Raw genomic sequence first — 19,977 nt, 5'->3', positions numbered from 1 at the left:
TAAAGGGCTGTTAGCTGAGCAACAAATAAATTTCCATGGGGCTTCTGCTAACAGAAACGTGTGTGTGTGTGTGTGTGTGTGTGTGCACGTCTGAGTGTGTTTACATCATCCAGATTGTCCTAACTGCCCTAATATACAGAAGGCTTTCTACAAACTGAGATTTCAGAGAGAAGAATGATCTAATCATGTAAGTAGGGATGAATTCCATCAAAAAAAAATAGCAAGTTCAAAGGTCTAGACAAAGGATTCTTGTATTTTGACCACAAAACAAAACAACAAACAACAACAAACCAAAACCCAAGCAGAAACAGAAAGGAAACCAGCACAGCACTGTAGAAATAAATGAGAGTAGGAAAATGACATATGGCTAAGAAAGTAGGTATGTTGTAGGCCAACATAAGGAGTTTGAATTTTATTTTAAGATTGGATATGAGGAATGAAAAGGAAAAAGTGAAAGATTAATCCAGGTTTTTATTTCTGGCAAAGGGGTGAATAGTATTACTGTTCTGAGATGAGAAAGTCGGGAAAAAGAACATATTTTATGGGAGGTAGCAGATATAATGAATTCAGTTTTGGGGACTTGGAGCAAAATGCATGAAGCAGGAGTGTCCAATATGCAGTTAGAAAATGTTCATAGCTTAGGGAAAAATGTCTGAACTGAAGATAAGGATTGAATCATCACAGGGACATTGTGTGGAGTGTTCCAAAGAGAACCTTGACATAAACCAACATTTGTGGGTGGAGGGAAGAAGAGAAGACAAATGAGAGCTTGAGTAGCTACAGGAAAATTGAGACAGTGGAGTGTCCCAGACACTAATAGAAGAACCTCTGTGATGAAGAAATATGATCAACAATCTGTCAAGATGTCATGAACTATAGTACTTTCACATGGTCTCTGAACTGGGGACCATAAGAACTTTGACAACCTTGGTGAGAATAGTTTCAATTGAGTGGTCAAGAATTTATGAAGCCTATGAAGAGGTAGTCGGTAGAATTTTGTCCCCCAAAATCATGTTCAAATCCTAACCCCATTATCTGTGAATGTGACTTTATTTGGAAATAGGGTTTTTATAGATATGCTCAAATTAATATGAGGTCATTCTGAATTAGGGTGGACTCTAAGTCTAATGAGACTGGTATTCTTACAGGGTGGGAGAAATCAACCCAGGAAAAACAGCACATAATAACAGAGGCAGAGAGGAGTGACACAGCTGAAAGCCAAGGAATGCTCCAGACTTCCAGTAACCATGTAAAGCTGGACTAGGCCAGGAAGAATACCCCCATAGAGTTTTCAGAGAAGCATAGCCATGGTGACAGCTTGATTTAGGACTTCTAGTGGAGACTATGAGAGCATAAATTTCTGTTGTTTAAGGACCTAATTTGTGGTATTTTTAAAGGGAGGCTCCTATAAATGCACAGAAGGTAAGGAGGCAAAGAAAGTAGGCTAGTAGAAGTAAGGACTATGACTGTGGAGGTAAGAAAGGAAAGGTTGGGGGCACGAGTGGGAGAAGGAACTTAGAACCAGAACATGTTTTCTCCATGTTTGTCTTTTTCCTTCTCCCACATGTAAAAGATATGCTGATGGGGAGAGTTAGTACAGGAAGGGAGATAAGGAAAAGTCAGGCTAGTTGATATAGAAGTACTCACCAAGGAAGGAGAAGATGATCCAGAGGGGGATTAACCCTCTGCAGGAGAATGGGGAAGAAGGGGAATATTGATTCTTTGTTTCCTAGGGGAATAAGGGAAATATTGATTCTGATGTAGAAAAGCTAATAGGTTCTGTGACAGCAAGCAGAGGAATCCCATTTAAAAGCTTCAGTTTGAGGTAGAAAGGAGAGTCATCTGCTAGATTCAGGGAGGCCAGGGTTTAAAGAACTGTGGCCAATGACTAAAGAACAAGTAATCGAGAATGTGGGACAAAGCACACTGGGGAAACAGAGATCAAGAGCAAGCATTTAGAAGCCTACTGGAGATTGGAAAACATTGGATATTAGAATAGCACCAATCTGGATGCTTATCAAATTTTCTTCAGCAGAGCTCAAGGATCCCCAGGTTTAGGTGTAAGGAACACAATTAGATTGATCGAGATTTGGTGGGTTTCCACTTGAATATGTTGCAATAATAACAGGGTGAGAAAGTTAAAAAAAATGAAAAGAAAATATTTCCAGTTATTACAGAGCTACCTTAGAATGCAAGGAAAGACAGAATCTAACAGATGGGGAGAGTAGGAGAGATTCAGAAACTGAAAGTTTCAAAGAAGAACACAAATACTTTTAGTATGAGTAAATAAGTGAAAAAGATGGAAAATGGGTGTTGTTGGATAGTGGCATATTTGAAGATTTTTTTTAATTTTTAATGTTTATTTATTTTTGAGAGAGACAGAGACAGCAAGTGAGGGAGGGGTGGAGAGAGGGGGAGACACAGAATTCAAAGTAGGCCCCAGGCTCTGAGCTGTCAGCACAGAGCCTGATGTGGGGCTCAAACTCACGAACAGTGAGATCATGACCTGAGCTGAAGTCGGACACTCACCCAACTGAGCCACCCAGGTGTCCCGGATAGTGGCATATTTGAACCTAATATATTAGACATGGAACATTTCTAAGTGATGGCAAGGTCCAGGATACTGAAATGAGGGCAAGTAACCTAATAGTACAATTGCGTTTCCTATAGATGAGAAGATAAGATATATGACAGGCAGAGCTGTCTAATGGATTGTTCCTATGACAGATGAAACAACACAGGATACTGTCAGACCTGGGGTAAAGGAAGAAGAATGGGGTAAATATAGGTGCTCAAGCCTTTATCAAATCGGGGAAAAGAAGTAGGATGTTAGCAAAAATGAGTAAAACAGAGAAAAGAACTTCTTTTAGTCAAAGAGCAAGAGTCTTATAGGACTAAGTAAGTACTAAAAAAGAGTGACAAAGTAATCATCTGCAATGATGTATGCTAGAAGAGAATCACAGAATCCTGACCCTATCCTCTTGATTTCTTTTTTTTTTTTTAATTTTTTTAATGTTTATTTTTGAGAGAAGAGAAGGTGAGAGAGAGAGATCAACAGGGAAGGGGCAGGGAGAGAAGGGGACATAGGATCCAAAGCAGGCTCTGTACTGACAGCAGAGAACCTGATGCAGGGCTCGAACTCAGAAACCATGAGATCATGACCAGAGCCAAAGTCAGAGGCTTAACTGACTGAGTCACCAAGGCACCCCATAATTTCTGAATTACACAGACATCAAAAGATGATTTATATTCACTTCAAATGACTGAAGAAGAAATTGCTATCCTCAGGAGAGGCTCAGTTTTCATTTATTTCAAGAAGTATAAGAAATATAACCTTCTCTAAACACCTCCAACTGAAATATAAGTTCCATGAGGGCAGACCTTTTGCACCTTGTGTTTTCCACTGGATCATCAATGCTTAGAAAAGTATTGAGTGTCTATATCATAGATACCCAATAATATCCATTGAATGAATGAGCCATTCCAGACAGATGTGATTGTCTCTTTTCTAAATAATTTTTATTATTGTCATGGGATATATCAATTTTTAAACTGATTTTGTTTAGATGCTTTATCTTCTCCGATATTTTTTAGGTATTTGAAGGAAATCTTAGAATGTTATTAATCAGTGAATCAAATACATAGTTATAGGTCGAATTGTGCCCCCCCATTCATATGTTGAAATTTTAGCCCCCAGTACCTCAGAACGTGACCTTATTCAGAAATAGGACCACTGTAGCTAGTTATAATGAGTTAAAATGATTGGGGTGCCCTGGGTGGCTCAGTCAGTTAAGCATCTGACTCTTAGTTTTGGCTCAGGTCGTCGTGATCTCTCACCTTTGTAGTTTTGAGACCCACATTGGACTCTATGTTGAGATTCTCTCTCTCTGCCCCTCCTCCACTCTTGCTGTCTCTGTCTCTCTCAACATAAAAAAATAAACTTAAAAAAATAAATCAATAAAAATGATGTCATTAGGGTGGGCCCTAAAACAATACGACTTGTGTCTCTATAAAAAGGGGACATTTGGCACAGGCAGCACACAAGGAGAACACCGTGTGAAGATGAAGGCAGAGATCAGGACGAAGCATCTACAAGTCAATGAGCTCCAGTGATTGCCAGCAAACCACCAGTAACCAGGAAAGAGGCACAGAACAGATTGTCCCCATGGCCTCAAAAGGAACTGACACGGGCAACATATTGATCAGGGACTTCTAGCCTCTAGAACAGTGAGACAATGAGACACGGAACAACACGGAGTGTTGTTGAATCCACTCCGTGACACTTTGTTATGGCAGCCCTAGCAAACTTATACAACTGGTTTAACCAAAAAAAAAAAAAGAAAAAAAAAAAAGAAAAAAAGCTACATCTTGGATAATTAAATGAAAATTTTTAAGAAGCTTCAGGAACAGCCTACCTCATTAAAACTGTTTACCACATTTAGCATATTAATTACTTCTGAATTATGCATCGGTGTTTGTTGTCATTTACTTTAAAATATTAGTTTACTGATTCTCCGTGTTTCTTCAATTTAATCCAGTTCATTTCAACTCAATTCAATAAGAGTTTGTTAAATGCCAATTGGGTCCTTATTTCTATGTATCATAGAAGACTAGAGATTAGGAAAATAAATAATGACATGATGACTATACCTAATGAACCTACATTTTTGTTTTGGATCAAGATGATCCCCTTTAAATAAGTTTTTGTCACAAGATAGAATATATTTAAGTGACAAATTTGTAGGAACGTTATGTGAAAGGTTCTGTGAATCAAAGGAAAATGTGGGAATTGAGGTAGATCATCAAATACATTGTGTGACATTTTGATGGTGGTACATAGTGGGGAGGTACGACTGAACTCTATAACCCTGGATGTTATTTCCCTCAATCCTTCTGAAATCCCTTCAAATATAAAGTGCTTTCCTATCATTTAAGAACATAATATTCATCAACTAGGTTAACGGATTACAGGTAATATTTGGGTACAGGTCTTAAAATATAAATTTAAACATGTTTAATTTCTTCACATACTCATGCACTATAGAAGAATCTTAAAGTAAAAATGACACTTTGGTTGTACTGTTGACAATTAACCACAACTGATATTTCAACATTCTGGACAAGTTATTTGATTTCACTTGACCTTTTGTTACTAAGCGAAAATGGCTCTTTGAGAGTAAAGTATCTACTGTTCATTGACCCAAAGGTCTGGGATGTGGCCAAACCTTGAGCAACTTTCCTAGAGTCTTTGATCACGGAGTTAGTGATCTAGCTTTTTTTCTTAATTCAGGCTTTTTTCCTTGTATCCTCAAGGTTTCTTAGACTTTTTATAATTTAATACTATATGTCTGTGATATAAAAAAGGGACAAAATATGACTTTAGTTTGTAATAGAGAGAGAGGCACCATGACTCATAGATGAGATCATTGCCTTACCTGAAAACCCTCATATGCTCCGTCTTATACTAATACTCAGCTTTATGGATTAGAACACAAGCATGTTAATTGTATCCCCCCAAAAATATTACTTTCTGTAAAAGGACTGATTTATATGCACCGCATTTGTGGTATACAAAAATTCAAAATTAAAGAAAATATCAAGGTTAAAGTGAAGCATGATTTTGCTAACAAAGGATCTTTTGTAAACCATCAGTGTGAATGAATATAATTTAGCTCAAATTTGTAGAGAATTGATAAGGTTCCTTATAACGCTTGGTTAGAAGTACCTAACCTTTAAACGCTTTTTATTGTGCCATAAGCAATACAGCTTCTACCTCAATAAATTTTTCATCGTCAGACTTAAGTGTTTGGAAGATTCAAGATGAACATTTCTATTTTGCTGTTTATACATGGTTCTTTTTGACCTTGGCAAATGAGACCAAAAAAAATAGCTTTTGCACTTTTAGTTGGTTGAAAATATAAATACTTACTGCCTGTGTAACTTTACCAGTTATACATCCGCTTTTCCTCTTCCCTTTCCTTCTCTCTCTCTGTCTCTCTCTCCCTGTCTCCCGCCCCCCCCCTTCCACCCCCCATCACACACACACACTTCTTACACTGCTATTATTCTTGCTTCTTCACTGCCTTAGCATTAGTGATAAAGCCCAGGTCCTGATGAAGCAAATGGGGAGATGCCTTCTCTGGTACAGGAAATCAGCCACATTTACTCAATCATAAGACTACTATAGATGTATTAGATGATACACTTGAAGACATACATGTTTTATGGTTTGATGTCAGATATATCTATGTCTATACTATAGAGTCCCTACTGACCTTTACTCCTTTGGAGTTCTAGTAGTTATAACCAGCAGTGGCCTGGATGAGTTAACCAACAACAATTTATATAGTAAAAAAAAGAATTGTCCGGGGAATCACTATTCTTTCTTTACCAGTTAGCACAGCTCACATAAACCTCCTGTAGTTTAGTTCTCCCAGTTACCACCATCTTGGTATCCTTGTTTCTGAAAACTTTGTAAGCTTCTCTGAAACATCTCACAAACTTCTTAAAGATTGCCAGTTTCTGGTAGGGTGCTCATTTAAAATGAGAATGATCTGGTTGGCTACAGTTTGGATAGTCATCATCAATCAGGATGCTATCTAGCCTGAACTTTGAAACAATCCTGGTATGTTGAACAGTCTCACAAAAGGTTTCTTTTTTTTTTTTTTTTACCTCTTTATGAACATACTGTATACACACATCTTAAGTGGCTCACAATAGCTCTGTGGGTGATATCAGTGTAGGCCCTTCAATCCTTCAATAATGTTTTTAATCATAAGCTTTAAAGCACAATTGTTTTTACCTCGAAATTCTTAAAAATCTGTTATGGGACAGAAATAAGAGATTAATGGAGATCTTGCAAAAAAAGATAAATGGCACCACCAGAATACCACAAAACTGGGGGAAAAATTAATTGAACCTATACTTTTGATAAATATTTATTTTTTGCAGAAGAAAAATGCATACTAGTTTAAGCTGTCATTATACTAACCTACATCCTATTTTTCATATTATTAGTAATACATAATGTGGTAGTTTATATTCAAAAATAAAACTAGAATGTATATACCTCATGTATTTATCCAGAAATACACCAAGGTTACTATGGTTACGAAAAATCCATTACCTTTGAATACAGAATGAAAAAGTTTGACTTAAAGTGTGTGCTATTTATTATAGCAAACATCAACAGCCTTCGGGAGGTTCTCTAACTGGATTCATTTTTCAGTGTCACAACTGACCCACCATACTACTAGCTTATGGCCTATGCAAGGCAAAAAATTTGAACTGTATGCATTTTTAAATATATTTTGTACTAACTCAAGGTGCAGCAATGCCTTTGACTTTTAATGCTTCATATTTAAGAGAAAGAAGAAAAAAATTCAAACCACCTAGATGCTAAGTGGCTTCTGAATTGAAATGCATTTACTTTTACCTGTACCCGCCATGGTGGCAAGATCCATTTGCTACACATAACAGAAGAATGTTGGTTCTATGCGGGGACTTAAAAAGAAGCTACAAATAAATGGAGTAAGAGTGAGGGAAAAAGAAAAGGTTGACACTTTGAATATTTAAGAGGGACATTAGGTCAAGGTATTAAGGAAGTTTTTGATAAAGTAAAAGACAAGGAATTTTAAATAGTGCAGATGATTACAACCAGGGGAAAGGGGGTATAAAACACAGATCTTGAGGAAGTTTCAAAATTATTCCTCACGTATTAAATTTTTACTCATGAAGACTGTGATCAGCTGAATCAAAGTAAAATATACATCTCTAATAAACATGCAAAAAGTATTGCACTATAACTAGTTGTTCAACACACAAACAAGAATAATATTTTTCACCTGCAAAATTATCAAAGATTTAAGAACATAACATGCACTTCTGACGAACTTTTCTGGGAAAAAGTATGAAAATGTGTATCAAATGTTTTGTAAAGGTTTACTACCTTGGACAGGTGTTCCCCTTTTGGGAATCTAAGAAACAGGGATTGCATACAATAATATTTGTCACAACATATTTAAAAGAGAGATAAATTAGAAACTTGAGCACTTTCAAGTAGTTAAATGCATTAATGTGCATTTAGATGGGATAGGATGTTAGCATTAAAATGTTTCAAAATATTTTCAGAAAAACTCTTCATAAAGTGGGATTTAGTCATAATAAGGAAATATGCAAGGATTCAAAATTATACATTATAGATCAATTTTGTTAAAATGAGTAAAACACTAGAAGGAATGACATCGTATATTGAGTTTCTATCTGTAGAGTGGGATGATCAGGTGTTAGACATCTGTATGTTTTAAATTACCTTCAATAAGCATATAGTGCGTTATCATTTTAAAAATATCATCAATTATTTCTCTTGTCCATTAGACTGCACCCTCAATTTCTCTTCTTACAAACCAACATTTCAGCACTAAGGAGATCCATTCTAAACTCTCACTATCTGAGGAGGGCTGATAGAAGAAACTGCTGCAGCCATTTGGACAGACAGATTCCCTTTCTCATTCTGCCTTCTCTGTGATTCCTAGTAGACAGGTGGACGTTGAAGACATAAATGACCTGAAATTAGTGCACATTACAGACATAGAATCTTAGAACTGAAAGGGATCTTAAAGGCCATTTTATTCAATCCTCACACAATTTGAGAATCCGTACAAAAGTTGGCATTCAGCCTACGCCAATAGAAGAAAAAGCACTCACTTTAGGGTGCTGTTACAGACTGAATTGCCTCCCCCAAAATTCATATTTTGAGGCCCTAACTCCCAATGTGACTATATTTGGAGATGGGACTTTTAAAGAGGTGATGAAAGTTAAAGGAGATCATAAGGATGGAACCCTAATCCAACTGGACTGGTGACCGTATCAGAAGAGGAAGAGACAAGGGGGCTGTGCACACAGAAGAAAGACCTTGTGAGGACATGGTGAGAAGGCAGCTGTCTGCAAGCCAAGGAGAGAGGCCTCAAGAGAACCCAAACCTGCCAACACCTTGATCTTGGACTTCTAGTCTCCAGAACTGTGAGAAATAAATTTCTGTTGTTTAAGCCACCCAGTCTGTGGTATTTTGTTGTGGCAGCCCAAAAAAGAATAATACGGGTGCTCTGGGGTTTGTAATCAGGCTTTGGTCTCCCTGTCAGTGTTGTTGTGAGGGAAAATAAAATAATGTGCAATCATTTGTAATATGTATTTATGTAAATATATCATGTTTACATATTATGTAGCTTTCACATATTGTGTAAATATTTACATGTTTACACAATATGTTTATGTTAATATGTTGATAATTTGTATGTTTATATAAAATATTTACATATTATGTGAATGGATAATATAGAATATTGATTCATGTAAAGATAAGATAATATATAATAATTTGATAGTAGAATGTATAAAGGTTAAAAGCATGGACTTTGGGGCCAGACAGATCCAGGTTTGAAGTGGTTCCTCCAATATGGACCAGAATTTCTTAACCTCTCCAGGCTTCAGTTTTACTGGCTATAACGTCAGACCAATCGTGCAACACTTTGAACCCCATCATAATGCTCTTGGCTTCGTTCCTCTCCTTCGTGTTGCAGTCCCAATGTGTCTCCTATCTTTAGCCACTTGGGGATGAGAACAGCAGGAAATACAGTTGCTTGTGAGAAGCCAAGAAGGCTAGAGAAAACAAAAATACTACCTGAGATTTAATCTTTAAAAACCTACACAATCAGTGAAAATCATCGAGGAATCTATTACCTGGGTAGCTAGAGAAGATGGTTGTGGGCACTTTAAAGATATTACCATTTCATTACATAAATATTACATTTGGGGCATCTATTCTGCTATCCACTTGGGTAACACTTGCCAAGATTTTTCATTGCAGATACCATAGTCACAGGGTCTGTCAATGACTCAATCAAGCAAAGCACAGAATTAGTATCAAGTTGTAGGTAGCATTAGACATCAGTGTGAATTCTGGCTTCCTGTCTTCCCATTCTGCTCTTTTTCTGGCTGAGCATAGAGTCAACTCATAGGGCATTCTGCACGTTTGGGGAAAATTTAAGGCTTATGTTTTGAGACCTGCTATCAGCCACACAACTTTCCTGTGAACTGGATTAGCACTCATGTCTACACATGGAAGGGATCTCAGTTTCTTTTTCTCTGGTTTCTACCCTTTTTCTTTTAATTTTCTCTGTCATTTTTTTTCTTTCCCACCCTACTCATACCCTCCCACCAATTCCCCTTTGCTATATTCTTTTTTTTTTAATGTTTATCATTTATTTTGAGAGAGAGGGAGAGAGAGAGGGAGGGAGGGAGGGGGGAAGGGTAGAGAGAGAGGGGGAGAGAATCCCACACAGGCTCTGAGCTCTCAGCACAGAACCCAATGCAGGACTCAGTCTCATGGAACCAAGAGATCATGACCTAAGCCAAAATCAAGAGTCAGACACTTAACTAATTGAACCACTCAGGTGTCGCAACTGTCTTCTTTTGTTCCCAGCAGTCACCTGACTTCATTCACTCGTTTACTCAACACTATTTATACCTATTCTGCGATAAATCCTGGAGATGCAGTAATGAACAAGACATTTAAGCATACATGTTTTTATGATGCTTATGGCTTAGCAAGGTGAACTGATAAGTAAATAAACAACCTTATTCAAAGACAATACAAACAAACAAAAAAAGAGGGGGCACATGGGTATTCAGTGAGCATAGCTGGGGCATATTAAAATTCATACTTGAGATATCAGAGAAGGTTTCTCAGAGGAAATGTCTGTATTGGGCCTAAAAGATGTGTTTTCTTATGTATGATGATATATTTTGTTCCTACAGAAGTGCTTTATATTAATTATTAATTAATGTGTAAGGTTTATTCTATAATATGCTTTCATTTCTTTTGAAGTAATTTCTGTGGCCCATCATATTTAATTAAAATAATGCCTTCAGGCTTTACTAGGGCAATAGTAATCTATTTCTGAAGTTTAAATCATGAACTCTGCATTCTTCAGGAAATAATATTATTCTCTAAGCACTAAGCATATGTTAGGTGTTTTATTTATAGTGTAGTTCTATTTAAAATCTTGAAAATTGTAGTTGTTCCCATTTTATAGATTCAGAAATTAAGTCTCAAAAGTGAAGTAACTTGTTTAAGACCACGTTTTTTCTCATTGCCAAGTAATATTCCATCCCTTTCTATTTTTTGGAATAGCTTGAGAAGGATAGGTATTATCTCTGCTTTAAATGTCTGGTAGAATTCCCCAGGGAAGCCATCTGGTCCTGGACTCTTATTTGTCAGGAGATTTTTGATAACTGATTCAATTTCTTCGCTGGTTATGGGTCTGTTCAAGTTTTCTATTTCTTCCTGTTTGAGTTTTGGACGTGTGTGGGTGTGTGGATGGAACTGGAGAGTGTTATGCTAAGTGAAATAAGTCATACAGAGAAAGACAGATACCATATGTTTTCACTCTTATGTGGATCCTGAGAAACTTAACAGAAGACCATGGGGGAGGGGAAGGAAAAAAAAAAAGAGAGGGAGGGAGAGAGCTAAACCATAAGAGACTCTTAAAAACTGAGAACAAACTGAGGGTTGATGGGGGATGGGAGGGAAAGGGGGTGGGTGATGGGTATTGAGGAGGGCACCTATTGGAATGAGCACTGGGTGTTGTATGGAAACCAATTTGACAATAAATTTCATATAAAAAAAAGACAACATTCTTTTCATCAGAGCCAGAATGCTTGGATCGGTATCATAATACTACTCAGTCTGTGTGACTTTAAAGAAGTTACTTAATCTTTCTATGCCTCAGTTTCTTCATTTGTAACATGGTGGTAATAATATCTTCCTCATGTAACATGTTTTACAGAATTCTATCCCACCTTGAGGAATAAAATATTAAAGTGAAAGCTTTTGTCTCCTGAAGTTTCTCAGTCTAGAGAAGACACAAAAATGTAAACCCTGATGAAGCAACTAGGTAAATGTCATAGCCCTGTCCACAAATGCCTCATACTTGCACCTGTATGTGTCCCCATGAAGACACACAAGCACCAACAGATGAGGGACAATGTGTGGCTGATTCCCGATTACAACCTTAGTACCTGGCATTAATGTGAAGGAGTTAATACATAAATAATTAATCTCGCCTCTGACTCTAACTTGTTGTGACCTTTCATGAAGAATTTAATATCTCTCGGCCTCAGTTTTTTCATCAATAATGTTTGATTCATGATGTCTTACTTGATAGTCACATATAGTATATAAAATACCATACAATATATAACCACTATAATTACTACACAAATATAAGCACAGTTCAGATACCAGGCAACAAGACATAATATAGGCTTCTTGTGTTTTACAAGGTTTTCAGAAATTTATTTCATTTTACTCGAGTGTCATCACACCATAGTATGATCTGGGCATATATACCATGTTTCTTCTCAAATGGCCCAAAATTCAGATGATACTGAGTCACACGTCTGAGTCTCAGTGTTATCTCACATTCATGAGGATTTTAGAGTAGCTAACCATGTGACACTGGAATTTGTCTGAAATGACATTGACTCAACTGGGCATTGTGAGTGTGATTAGGGACCACACAAGAGAACCAAATAACAGGAGACAAAATAAGTACCCCAGTTTTAAAGACCACACTTTCAGACAACTACAGACTATAGTTATCTGAAATACACATAGAGTAATATGGACTACAACTATTTACTGATATCTATAGAAGTCTTACCTGTGACTGTATAGTTCTCTTCACTGCCTGAATAGATTATCATCCCATCCATGTATAAGGAGTACTGAGTTATAATACCATTTGCTTTTTTTGGTGGATTCCAGGAGAGTAACAAAGAATTGGGAAGAGATTTGGCTACTGGTGTCTGAACTTCCTGTGGGGCTATGAAAAAGAAAAAAAAAAAGATTTATAGAGTCTAATTTTAGTTTACTTTTCTAATTCAAAGTTTTCAGACCTAAACCAATAAATCATGAAATAAACCTGAAATCCCACGCATGGAAATATTCTTGATTCGTGGGCAGCTTGTCAGTAATTGCTTTAGGAACAGTACTAAATAACTGTCCTGAATTTATGAGAATTTGCATCAGTGATGGATGGGGAGTATAACACTAGTTCACTTGACTGATGCCTGTGTTACTTCATCAAGAGTATTATTAACCCATAATCTCTACTTGGGGCTGTGCCTATTAAAGCAAATTAAACAGATAGAGTCCCTACCCTTGAGGAGCTTTTGATCTAAGGTGGGTAACGCTGGTGAGGGCAGTTCATAATAGACATAAAAATACACCTATCCGTACCTATAGAAATAACTATAAGTACAGAATCCAGTAATTACATATGAAAACAACATTGCATTTTTTTAAAATAAGGTTCTGTTAATTTTCTGTAAGGGTCAATAAATTGGAATCATAGGAACTAAAAGTTTTAAAATATTGACCCTAAATACATCTATTGTTTGGTACATTGGTAGTATCTTGAAGAAAAGGCTAGAAGAGGAAATTCCTTAAGTAACGAAGAGGGAATGGTGAACGGCACCAGTAGGAATCCCTCTAGGGTATAGCTGTGAAGTAGGTTGAAAGGGTACCAGGCAAAACCTGGACAGAGGAGGTGGTGTGTATAGAGAAAATAAGGACAACAACAGGGCTCTTGTCCCATATGGACGCTGGTGGAAGGATTTGTAAGGGGAGAGGATCATCCAGTGCCCCAACAGAAGCAATGACACATGAAGAGAAACAGTGCTTTCCTCTGTAGGTTAGACTGAGGGGACCCTTAGAAAACAGTGATGATAGGTCACTGATGGTATAGTCCAGGTAAGGAAGCTCTGGTTGGGTCAAGTGCAAAGCACAAAGAATAAGAGGCCACACAAAGGTTTTCACAGGCTCATCTCTCCTCTCCTGGTTTCATCATTTGGGGCCATTGTCTTTCTGTTACATATCGTCTGTGTGAGGGGTACTTGCTAAAGGACTTGAAAGAAGGAAGGGGACAAGAGGGAGTCAGGAAGGGGGACAGATGGATACTGAGGGAGAGAGGTTGGCTGACTCTTCCCCTGAGGATCAAGCTTTTCAATCTCTTCAGCAACTTGACAGCTAGATGGTAGAAACAACTTGTAATTCCCCTCATCCAGGAGAGAGAAATATAAAGCAACAATGCTTCAAATGTTTGGAGAGCTGTTATCTCTTGAAGTGATGCGTTCTGATGCTTGAGCAAAGCTTTCACTTTGGAGTGCTAAAATATTTTCTCTTTCTCACTGCCTTCTTAACGTACGCTTTCTGAAACATTAATTTATGCCAACAGTTTGTAAGTCCCAAGTACAACAAAAGTGAGACTTCAGTCAGAAGGAACCGAGCAGTGATTAATAATGCCTCAACTGGCATTTGGAGGCTCCATCATACTGAAATAATTGTTGCCTGTGCTGGTGTTTAGCAGTTCAAAGAGACCATGGAAATCAACCGTTTGATTCTCAATTTCATACTGTGCCGTACAATCAATTCTTTTTAGTCAGACTGTCTCTAGATTTACTTCTGAGCCATAGTAAAATGAGGAAGCTTTCATTAATCTTTCAGATGCTTCATATTAATGACAAGGCTCTTGCATGAACAATGTAACAGCAATTAAAAAGCCCATTAATCTGCATTACAGCTATTAAAGATGCATGTCATTAAAGGGTATGGAGTTTGATTCATTTTCACACCCCCCCAAAAAATGGAGCAATTATGGCCTGGCAATGCACTTTGTCATCAAATTAGGTTGGGGTTTTCCAGCAAATGGCCTTGCAGCATTTAGCTCTTCTCCTATTTTATTATTCATAACTGAAATGTGGAAGTCAAGACCTTTGAAATTACTTTACCTTCTTGTGGAGTAGAGATGTTCAGTGCATGTGAGCTCTCAGTACAGCCAGCCAAAGTGCAAGCAGTTAGGGTTACTGCATAGTTTTTGAAGGGTAGCAGGCCTGTCAATACGCCTATAATAAAAAGGGGAAAAGGGAGGTTTGCATGTTTACTGTATGCAGCCATAAGAACACTGTGTGTGGTAGGGAGAGAGAGAGAGAGAGAGAGAGAGAGAGACAAGGAGAGAGAGAGAGAAGTATATGTAGAGACACAGATACAAACAAAAACATATGCCTCTTTAATGCATTTTCCTGCCTGTGTGCTGATTACAGAATGGAATGACGAGTGAAAAAAAATTGTGACACCAATTTATTGTTAAAACAACTCAAAACAGCATTTTCCCAAATGTGCGCCTCAGAACATTAGTGCCCTGAGATGTTCCTCTTTAAAAATGGATTTCCATATATAGTTCGTAAAGCAGAGCACAGTGTATTTGATAGTTAAGATGCATATTATCCCATTCTAGGATTCTAGACCTCCTGCAGAATGAAACTCTTCAATTTTCTCTAACCCAGCATTTTTCAGCCTATTCAACTAGAGTCCTTTTTACACGGCATCTATTAACACACTTTAGGAAATGCTACTCCCAAGAGTGGCTTCATTACTTTAACGGTAGGATACACGGATACAAACTATTTGTTCATGTTGCAACTAACAAAGATGCAAATCAACATAGTCGAACAATTAGCAAATTGATAATTATGCTTTTGTGCTTCTACTTGCAAAATTATTAGTTTATTTAATTAAGACACCTGTCTTAAACAGAAGTGGTACACATGGAAGTGTTGAATTATCCCGGCTTGGTGGTGAATAGATAAGATTTGTTCAGCAATTAAAAGTACCTATAGAAATGAAAGCACATTTTGTTTACTGATGTTCATAACCAAGACAGAAGTTCTTTATGTACTTAATCCTGGGAATTAAAGAAGTATCAAAAATACAATTTGTGTATTTGCTCACCATTGTTTTTCATGGTGGACATTTTTCAGAGTCGTCTTTAATCCTAATTACATAGGTTTTCATCATTCTTATGTAAAGATGGTCCCAGCGTGGTATCCCTTTATTGTGTAAACCATCAATAGCCTGCTACAGAATGTAAATTGTTTAAATGTGCCAATAGTGGCAACAGCTTGCATCATTCAAACAAAATTTAATGTATACGTTTTCTTATTTCCTCTCCCTAGAAAATTTTTAAAAATCAAAAGAGCAAAGAGCAGAACGAAACAAAGCCCATAGCCATTGTCTGCTTTGGCACCTCACACTTGAGTGATGCCTTCCAGTCTTCATTCCAGCAGCTCCCCAGCCATCATTCTGGGCCACCGAGCCCTCTCTGTTGCCCTTGGTGCCATCATCTTAACTCATGGAGGAAGAAGACTGCAAGCCAGTGAACCAATACGCATACACGTGCGACTACCTCATGCCAAATTCAGCTCCCTCTATCTTGACTCCGCCTCATACGGTAACCTTCTGCTCTCTTCCCCTTCTGCTGCAATGACTGTGACTTCCTCTTGAATTTCCCAGACCATGACCTGTATTCCAAGTTCACTTTCTTTGAAGAAGTCATGTTTCCTTCCACTAAATGTCTTAAAGAAAGTATACATCACCATCTACACGTCCTCATCACATGGTAGTAGAGTGGTCAAGAGAACAGACACTTAGGCCAGATTGCCAGGGCCCAAATGCCCGTTCTGCTATTGATTTCTTGTATGGGCTTGGGCAAGTTGTTCAGATCTCTGTACCTTAGTTTCCTTACCTGTAAACAGGTAATAACTATACCTATCTTGAAGGAGAGGCCTCAGTTCTCATCTGTGAAATGGAGATAATAGAACTTACCTCAAAGTGTTACTAACAACATTAAATGAGTTTAGGAATATATGTAAGGAGAGAGCTCTAGCAGTTTCCTGTGTGCACTGTGCAACCCAGTTTCCTCCTACTAAATACTGATTTTTATCTTCCAAGATGACTGGTGATCTCTAAATATCAGATCAAATCCTTATCTTCCTCACTCACTGGACTTTGACTCCGTCAGCTTCCTTTGTGCCATTGAATTTTGCCGAGTTGTTCTCCTCAGCCTCTGAGAGCTCCTTTCTTCCCTTGACCTGATTGGCTCATCTTCCTTTTGCAGTCCTATAAATGGCTTTTGGTTTACAAAGTCGGGCCTTCAGGCTTCTCTCTTCTCCTGAGCACTTACCTTTGTTAGCTCATCAAGTCCTGTCTCTCATTTATATCTGCAGACTTCACCTCTCTCCCCCAGCTCTGCTTCTGCACCTCTATCTCCAGGTCATATATCCCACCTGGACGTCCCACTAGCATTTCATTCTCCTCATGCTCCGATCCGAACCTGACAGTCTACACTCTTCCCTAAGCTTCACTTTCCCGTTTCTCAATGCTTCAGCATTATCCCAAAACTCCGGACTCAAAACTAAGGTAAGATATGTTCTGGCCATTTTATCTTTTCAAAAAAATTAGCATTTGTCACGTCTTCTTATTGCCAAGTTTGAGTCTATTGAGAGAGTCTAAATAAGACAACTTGTGTGTCTGAATTAGTATAATGCCATTCTAACAAGAAATGAATCATCCCCCAGAGAATGAGACTTTTATTCCTACAGCAAATAAGAAAAACATGTTGGGATATGAGACTAGCTTCCCTTGTTCATCACTTAAGCTATGTGACCTATGTGAAAAGCATTCCCTCTTATGGATGGTAATGATTTAGCTGGGGCAAAGGAATGCTGTGTCCAAAGAGATCCAGTGGTTGTATCAAGCTGGTGCTCTGAAATCTTTAGTATGGGGATGCATGATACAACCCGGTAATGTCATCACTGAGAAGCATTATAAAAGCAATTCCGTTATTTTACAATTTTGAAGACTGGCGTTACACAATGCCTTATCCTGAGACATTATTTCTTTCCAAATCATGGCTGAAGTACAGTGTTGGAATTATGACAGTTACATCAACTTAGCAAGAAAGGCATTAACATGGACTTTAAGAAGGATCATGTCAAACCAGATACTAAACGATATCACATTCACTAAATGGTCTTCAGTATTTTGTTTAACCTTTTTTGCCTTCACTAAAGGAGTTACTTTGAATGTATATGTGTATTATAAAATTCCTTTGCTAAGTCCTGCCACCCCCATTCTTAAACCTTAAGGAGTTTAAAAAACAGGAAATACTCTACTCATAAAACTTGCTTTCTTCAGCCTTGTGCTCTGATAGAGAAGTTGGCCAAATTGTATTTCGTAGAAATATCCTAAGATTCTTAGAGAAAGATGCTGGAGAGAAACTAGATCATCTTTCAGGCCATTCATCAAAGTGCTCACATTTCCCATTTCAAGGCAGGTGTAACCATAACAAACACTGAGAAATGAGAGCTGCAAAATAGGAAAAAAGAAGAAAAAAAGGCAAAGGTGATGTTTTGGTTCTTGCCAACTTCAAATCCCAGGTGGAAAGTTTTGGATGGTTTGTAAATCGTCACTTTCAAAAGCTGTGCTGTACTTTCTGAGGCTAAGGTACCATTTCTTTCCTATATCCAATGAGGATCTTGCTCATAATGTTTTGTCTCAAAGTCTGTCAAAACATCAGAATATTTGTTTGTTTGTTTGTTTATGAGAGAGAGAGAGAGAGAGAGAGAGAGAGAGAATGTGCACAAGCAGGGAAGGGGCAGAGAGAGGGAGAGACAGAGAAACCCAAGCAGGCTCCACACTGACAGCACAGAGTTTGACTCAAGGCTCAAACTCACAAACTGAGAACCAAACCCTGAGATCATGACCTGAACTGAAATCAGGAGTCAGATGCTTAACTGACAAAGCCACCAGGTGCCCCCATAATAATTTTCACCTAAATACAGATCAGTATTATCTACTTCCATAAGAAGAGTAATGTAATGATTCAGCTCTGTTTATCTCCTTGTTACAGTTAGTGCTTGGGGTCAGAGAGGGGGTTTTGTCAACCTAGCCATCTTCCCTAATTCAGAACAAAGTCATCCTAGTGTCTAGGACATGTGGTTTACATCTTGTTTCTTAGTATAGAGAGTTTATGAAGATGGATTAAAATTGATGGTGTAAGAAATTCTGCTGTTACCAAAGAGGGTAATTATATTCTCTCCAATACTATGTAAGATAGCCTTTCTTGGATATATGCATAAAGATCATTGAGTGATTGGCCTAATGGCCTTACTTTAAGTGTCAGAGTCTTACTTATTATACACTCTCCAGAAAAAAAAAGGATAGTACTACCATGATAGTATATCATCGTCAAAAAGTATTTGTCATTTCTTGTCTATGCCACTGGGAAAGGTAGTAAAGAATACATCTGATCTCTATAGTTTTTAATCCAAGAAAATATTAGATCTTGTAGGCTCCTAATGATAACAGTAATACAGAATAATTCATAAAGAAGAGTGCTTGTATATATGATAAGTGGACAAGAGCATCTATAGATCTGGATTTCCTGGTCCAATGTGATAGACCTTTGTCTATCATTTAATTAATGACAAAGAGAAAAAAGGATAATCACTGAAACTATGTTTCAGTATTATATTAAAAAGAATACTAAAAAATATACAATGTGACTTATTTATAAATGAGTCCTAGATAGAAAAATGTGGCATATTCTGCGTCCATAGAAAACCCAATGAGAGAAAGTGGGGGTAATCTCCCTTTATGACACCTGGGATGTTTAAAATAAAGAAGTATAACCCGACAGTGAGAAATTTTAAGATGGGCTCTCTTTCTTTGAGACATCACAGAGAAGTCTTTTTTTCCTTTGAATTTAAGACTGTCCCAACCCTCTAGGCTAGCCAAATGACCTCTCAAATTTCCTTTCAGCCACAAAACTCTGTGAAATCAGAAAATGGTCCCAACCATGTCAGGAAACCTGCCAGTCCCTTTTGGTAATGGAAGAGGATGAGCTGAAAAAACATTCAATAAGCATAAAGTAAGCATTATTGATGTCTTAAAAGTGTTAGTATCCCATGAAACACAGGAGTGTTGGTATCCAGATTAAAATCATTGGCACCAGCAGGACCAGACCTCTCACTGCTAAGCGATAATGCATTTTGCATTAATGCTTAACATTGAGAAAG

At 37.6% G+C, this 19,977-nt stretch overlaps 1 protein-coding gene across 1 annotated transcript in view; it reads right to left on the bottom strand.

The window, feature by feature from the left end:
- USH2A (usherin) overlaps positions 1–19,977 on the bottom strand; it is a 725,654-nt gene that overhangs the window by 377,567 nt on the left and 328,110 nt on the right. The window contains exons 30-31 of the mRNA XM_015077386.3: positions 14,851–14,964; positions 12,723–12,884 (exon numbers count right to left, since the gene is read on the bottom strand). Coding sequence (XP_014932872.3) covers positions 12,723–12,884; positions 14,851–14,964 — 276 coding nt within the window. The remainder of the gene's footprint in view (positions 1–12,722; positions 12,885–14,850; positions 14,965–19,977) is intronic.

The sequence above is a fragment of the Acinonyx jubatus genome, chromosome E4 (assembly GCF_027475565.1).
Source record: "Acinonyx jubatus isolate Ajub_Pintada_27869175 chromosome E4, VMU_Ajub_asm_v1.0, whole genome shotgun sequence".
Classification (NCBI taxonomy): Eukaryota; Metazoa; Chordata; class Mammalia; order Carnivora; family Felidae; genus Acinonyx; species Acinonyx jubatus.
This window is presented reverse-complemented; position numbering and strand designations above follow the sequence as displayed.